The 4664-nt window shown below is 51.2% G+C and overlaps 1 protein-coding gene across 1 annotated transcript; it reads left to right on the top strand.

Annotated features, from left to right (window-relative positions):
* Positions 1-877: 877 nt before the first annotated feature.
* TSSK6 (testis specific serine kinase 6) lies at positions 878-1949 on the top strand. The gene has a single exon (XM_056496333.1). The coding sequence runs from the start codon at positions 979-981 to the stop codon at positions 1885-1887; it is 909 nt and encodes a 302-aa protein (XP_056352308.1). The 5' UTR covers positions 878-978; the 3' UTR covers positions 1888-1949.
* The last annotated feature ends 2715 nt before the right edge of the window (positions 1950-4664 follow it).

The following is a 4664-nucleotide window of genomic DNA, read 5'->3' as shown; positions in this document are numbered from 1 at the left end:
CCAAACAAGACCCATGGTACAGCCTGATGATATTCCTGGTGGTGTATGCCTGGCAACCACATTTCCCTGGCATGTTGAATTCCCACACTTCCAACTGGCCTGTAGAAATAACATCTGGAATGGGAAAGTGGTTTGGTTCAGACCCACAATCTCTAAGCAGATAAAACTCGACATGGTGGTTGCTTTGAGCAATTTTGATCTCCTCAAAGTGACTTCAGAATACCGACAAGATGGTCTCACAAGAGTCTTTCATCTTCAGCTGATCACCATTGCTCTTTATAACTGACTTGCAAAATGAAACATATATTCAAAAATCAAAAATAGCGCTTGGGTTGGTGTTTTGGAAGGTGGGGTTTTGTGGTCCTAGGCTTCTTTGTACAGCTGGAAAGGAAATGTGGGATCCATAGGATACTTGAGGAGCTTAAAAACCCCAGCACAAAGCAGAAACAACTCTTTGTGAAAGCCAAGGATGCAGCACCTGGAAGAAGGAGCTGACACTGCCTGAGAGACAGAGTGTGATGCAGAAATCTTTGTTCTGGAGTGGGAGCTGTGGCCCAGCCCAGCTGCCCTCTGCCACATTATGGCAACTAAAACTGACTAAAACCTTTTAAAATCCAAGTTACAGAAGGTCTCTGAAGGATCTCAGGCCTCACTTCTCTGTAGGTGTCCAAAATATCATTTTGATGAAAACAGATAAAGAGCAAGCTCAAGAAACTGAAAATACGTTTTTTCTTGAAAAATGCATTTGAAGTTCCCTGTCCACCCCACAAAAGGTCAGAAAGCTTCTCTAGTAATATAATAGCCCTGTGCGTGTGCAGGCACGCCGGGGCCACCCATGAGCACGGGGGACCAGCAGAGCTCCCGTGTCACCAAGGGCGGGATGCCGTGTCACACACAACATTCCACCCGTCACAATGCCCCGGTGGGGCATGGAAGCACACGGGCAGGGGTTGCCATAAGTGAAGGTGAGCAGCCAGCATGCACCAGACAATACAGCTTCCCAATGCCGGCTCGGAACACCAGCTCTCCCTCGACCCACCGGGAACGCAGATGATGTCAAAGCCTGACGGTGGGGAGAGGGTGCTCAATGAGCTGGGCTACAAGCTGGGGCAGACACTGGGCGAGGGCAGCTTCTCCAAGGTGAAGGCCGCCACCTCGGACAAGCACAAGGGGCCCCTGGCCGTGAAGGTGGTGGACCGGCAGCGCGCGTCCCGCGCCGTGGTCTTCAAGTTCCTGCCGCGGGAGCTCTCCATCGTGCGCAGGATCCAGCACCCCAACATCGTGCGCGTCTACGAGCTCATCGAGGTGTGCAACAAGAAGCTCTACATCGTGATGGAGGCCATGGACACCACCCTGCTGCAGATGCTGGAGAGCCTGGGCAAGCTGCCCTGCACCCCCAACGCCCGGGACATCTTCGTGCAGGTGGTGAGGGCCGTGCGCTACCTGCACGACCGCAACCTGGTGCACCGCGACCTCAAGTGCGAGAACGTGCTGCTGTCGGCCGACGGCCGCCGCGCCAAGATCAGCGACTTCGGCTTCAGCAAGGAGCTCCAGGGCTACCCCGACCTGAGCACCACCTTCTGCGGCACGGCCGCCTTCGCCTCCCCCGAGGTGCTCATGGGCATCCCCTACGACGCCAAGAAGTACGACATATGGAGCCTGGGCGTCATGCTCTACATGATGGTGGTGGGCAACGTCCCCTTCGACGACAGCAACGTGCAGAGCATGCCCCAGCTGCAGAAGAAGGGGGTGACGTACCCGGAGGGGCTGCCCCCGCTGCCAGAGCCCTGCCAGGCCCTCATCACCCAGCTGCTGCAGTACACCCCAGCCGCCCGGCCTGGCGTGGGGCAGGTGGCCAAGAACCGCTGGCTGAACGGCGAGATCTGAGGATGCCCTCCCCGAAGACTCTGGAAGAGCGCTTTGGTGCAATAAAGACCCTCCTCGAAAAGCACTTCTGCGCCTCGTGGCTTCTTCTGAGGCCCAGGGGTGCCGTGCCAAGCGTCAGGAAAAAATTCAGCGTTAAAAGCTAGAAAAATGCCCAAAAGTTGGCACTAAGAGACACAAAAAATCCCCTAGAAATTGCACAAAAAGTGGCCAGAAAAAATCCTAAAATCGCCACTAAACAAAAATCCAGTGAGATCCAGGGATTTCTAAGGAAAAAACCGGGAGAATGATTGGGAAAAATGTCCAGAGGAAATATGACTTAAAATGGACCAAAACCCCCTAAAATGGCGCAAAAAATGGCCCAAAAACTCCTGTAATCTGTACAAAACCACCTAAACTCTGCCAAAATCCCAAGGATTGCTGGGAAAAGCATCAGGAAAAATCCAGGGAAAATTCAACCTAAAAAATTCGCACTAAGAAACGCAATCCCCTAAAAATTGATATGAAAATGGCAAATGGCCAGAAATAGTCCTAAAATCGACACTGAAACACCCCAAACAGGGACTGTGGGAGGAGAGCTGCTCTCACAGGGGTCTTGGCTTCTCCTCCAAAGCCTTGTTCACCACCAAACTCTATTGAGATGCCCATCTCCATCTTGAGCAGGTGGGAGGGGAGAATCAGTGGTCCTACAAGTCACTGCTGCAGAGAAAATGTTGCTTTTTTAATGTGCCTCTATATCAAGCTCACTGTGATACAGCCCAAAATCACACTAGTGTTTTTGCAGGCAGCTGGGACAGCATTACCCAGACAAAAGTTTCAGTGTGGCTTTGAGATCCACACACCTTACATGGAACATCTTTCAGGTATTTATTGTCAGCAGTATTTGAACTGTCTGCCAAAGGACACTTGATGAGAAATGCCATGGAGAACTGAAAGGGAAAAGTGATAAAGGTATAGAAGAGAACCATTTTGTTAATTCCTGCTGGCCAGCTTCAGTGTGGAAAATTACCAATTACTCTTGATTCAACCCCCAAAATCTTTTGTGGGTCCTTATGGGAAAGTCCCACTTTAAAGGCTTGATTAAAGGTAGGAGCTATCATTTGAAATGTGCTTTCATGAGACATTCCAACCCACTCTAAACCATCTCCAGCTTCCACTGGAGCTGAAGTCTAAGAGGAAAAGTCCAGTTGGGTGGTTGGATGGTGATGGTGCCTCGTGAGCTGACACAGCACACTCTGGCAATAACAAACCAGTGCACGTGGCTCTGCTGGAGGAGCTGGAAACACCTTTCCCAAAACAAACATTTTGAGTCAATTAGAAGCAGCAGTTTCAGTAGAACGAGATGTGGCAGCAGAGCCAGCCCAAAGCTTTTCAGCATGCAGGCTTCAGGGAGATATGCCACCCCCAGAAGGAAGATTTATTTTGTTCTTCCTGCAGATGCAAAATAAAACTTGCAGCAGCAAAATCCCTAGTAGACAGAGTAATAGGACACAAAGGGTGTCTTGTGGGCATCCAGGGCTGTGGAAACAGGCTTGGGAAGGATCAGAAGGGGAGAAGTCATAAGGATGTGGGAAGCAAGGAGGTGGACCTCAGGGTAGTGAAATTTTCAGCAAGGCTCTGTTCTTCTTTTTCTGCTCACCTTCCAGCCACCCTGTCAGTCTCATCCCAATCCATGCCCAAGTACCTGCCCATGTCCATCTACTGCCTCCCTCCAGCCCTTGCTTGCCCCCAGGTACCTCCCCACAGCCTGGGAAGCACAAACCTGGTGCTGATGTATTACCTCTCCTTTTAATCTTCTTTCCTGAAAGACAAAGCTAACACAGTGGGGAGTTGTTCTAAAACCCAGACCCTATTAATCTCCCCTCAGCACCACATTCTCCTGAAGGGTTGCATCTGTTGAGGACAGGAGCTGGGAGGGATGACTGATGTTTTGTGAGGCTGTACCCCCTTGGGTGGCTTGGCAAAGCAGCTGGGTTCACGTGGGGAGAGGTCTGAAGGAGCCACAGGAGGCTCATCAGGCTGCCCACGGCCCTGGCCCTCTGCAGGCAGATGGTGATCTCCCAGGGCCAGCACTAACCACCTCAGAGCAGTCCCCAGGCTGTGGGAAATAGCCCATTACACGTCTAATTATGCAAATTGAAAATGAAAATCGCAATTAAAGACCCCGAGCCAATCCCTATCTAATTTGCACCAGTGGGATATCAGTTTTGAAGGAGGGCAGCAGCAAAGGCTTTGAGCAGGATGAGGCAGAGGCTCAGCTCTGCCAGCACCCCTCCCCTCCAGAGCCCTCTGCATGTGCTAAGCCTTCCCCAAGATTATTTCCTCCTCAGGAGGGCAGAAAATTTTAACATTTAACTTTTTTAACACGGTGGATGGAAGTGCCCCTTCTCTGACTGCTGGCAGATGAGCCCCACTATCCTGACCACAGTGTTTATGGGACAGCCCTTGGACCTAGAGCAAGCACGTGTTGGAGGCACAAACAGCCACACAGGGTCACCAAAATCCTGCTCAGTCCCACCAGACCCGTCCTGCACTGTGGCTCTGTCCTCCCCAGGCTGTGTGCAACAACAACAACACTGTGGTGCAGTGCAATCCTGAAATGAAAGGTCCTGTGTCATACCAGCACCAAATAAATAACTTTGCTTGACCACCAAGCAATCCACACAAGCAACTATTGAACTATTGCTGTTTAACCCTTCTCCAAGGATTAGAAGGTGAATGTTCAGGGCCTGTGTGAGGCAGCTGCTGTTGGCTCATTGCATGGTGTGAGCATCACCCCA

This window comes from Oenanthe melanoleuca, chromosome 7 (assembly GCF_029582105.1).
Source record: "Oenanthe melanoleuca isolate GR-GAL-2019-014 chromosome 7, OMel1.0, whole genome shotgun sequence".
Taxonomy (NCBI): Eukaryota; Metazoa; Chordata; class Aves; order Passeriformes; family Muscicapidae; genus Oenanthe; species Oenanthe melanoleuca.
This window is presented reverse-complemented; position numbering and strand designations above follow the sequence as displayed.

Excerpts from the sequence above, each read along its gene's own strand:
- TSSK6 (XM_056496333.1), top strand. The coding sequence starts at position 979 with ATGCACCAGACAATACAGCTTCCCAATGCCGGCTCGGAACACCAGCTC.